Source organism: Emiliania huxleyi, assembly GCF_000372725.1.
Source record: "Emiliania huxleyi CCMP1516 chromosome Unknown EMIHUscaffold_1890, whole genome shotgun sequence".
NCBI lineage: Eukaryota > Haptophyta > Isochrysidales > Noelaerhabdaceae > Emiliania > Emiliania huxleyi.
In genome coordinates, this window is record NW_005200700.1 from 1,161 (window position 1) to 2,569 (window position 1,409).

The window sequence follows — 1,409 nt, forward strand, 5'->3', positions numbered from 1 at the left end:
CCTCTGCTCCCTCCGCGCCGAATGCCTCTCCTGAGGCCGCTCTCGAGCCCTCCCTGCCTTCCACACACCTCACCTCTAGGCGCCAGAGAAGACCGCCACGCCCGTGCAGGCGGGCGGCAATCGTGCGTACCCGAATACACCCCGGAGCGCTGAAGACCGCCACGCCGCGTGCAGGCGGGCGGCAATCGTCCGTCGCTCGCTCGTGGCGGCAATCGTGGCGCTCAACCTTCCAACGAGTACGAGGCATCGGATGCCTGGCCCTTCTTCATATTCGATTCCACAAAGCCCCAGACCAAGGTCCACTGCTCCGCGTCCTTCCCCTCGAGCGGTGCTCCGAGCGCGACACCGAGCGTGTACACCAATGACTCCTTGACTAGCGTGTAGTGAGAGTTCTTCACCCCGTAGTTGTTGTGCCTCTTGCCGAGGTCAAAGAGTATTTTTTCGAGACCTGCCAAATCGTGCAGGTTATCGATGGCGGTGTTGACTGTTTCGACCACGCCACTCACGTGCTTTTTGTAGTGAGGATCCTTGATCCTTTCGTCGTAGTCCGTTTTAAACGTGAACAACTTGCACCTCGCTTCAAACGTCGCCGTGTCCTCCGGAGGACCAAGGATTTTCTCAAAGAGCACCTGCCCGGCCAGTTCAAAGATTTCCTGATTGCTCGCCGCGGGATTTTGTGTGAGCTTCTTGACATTGGTGACGACGGTGTCCCAGGACGACTTGACGTAGTCGATGTCCAAATCTGCCCCACCGCTGCCAGCGCCAGCGCCCATGTTGCGCGAGAGGCGCAGGACCGGACTGGCTGCGATGGCGGGGGCCATTTGCAGAGCTGCCGCAGGCGCCGCCAGCCGAGGGGCCCGCAGCGCGGCGCAGCGGGTGGCGCGGAGAAGTGCCGCCATTCTCTGCCGTCAGGATCCGTCGGCGCAGTTTCGGCCGTCCCCGACACATTGGCGAATCACCGAGTTTTCCACACGGGTGACGACCCCAGACCCGTGACGTCCGTGGACCTTAAGCACTTGAGCACTGGATAGGGTCAGTTCCGCATGGTACGGGACCCCTCGACCGTCTCGCCCTCCCTCACTGGTGTGTTCATCGGGGGGGGTCATAACAAACACGGTGCAGGATCGAGGTGCACTGGGTGCAATGAAGGTCATAAACAATGAAGGCAAGAAACACTTGAGGACTTGAGCACTGGATAGGGTCGATTCCGCGTGGTACGGGACCCCTCGATCGTCTCGCCCTCCCTCGCTTGCTCGGTCGTTCATGATCATGTAGTCCGTCTCGATCTGGGGGAGATGAGTCATGCAAAAGAATCGCCCTCCGACCCAGGTTCGACGTTCCCGACGTCCGTACACGTTGGTGCCCCCGCCGCGCCCCGAGCCCCGCTCCACCCCCCGCCTCTCTGGCCG

The 1,409-nt window shown here is 61.4% G+C and overlaps 1 protein-coding gene across 1 annotated transcript; it reads right to left on the reverse strand.

The window, feature by feature from the left end:
* Positions 1 to 221: 221 nt before the first annotated feature.
* Positions 222 to 821, reverse strand: EMIHUDRAFT_253773 (hypothetical protein; the record flags this gene model as incomplete). The annotated part of the gene is made up of 1 exon (XM_005782566.1): positions 222 to 821. One exon carries the CDS (start codon positions 819 to 821, stop codon positions 222 to 224), a length of 600 nt encoding a protein of 199 aa, XP_005782623.1.
* Between the last annotated feature and the right edge of the window lie 588 nt (positions 822 to 1,409).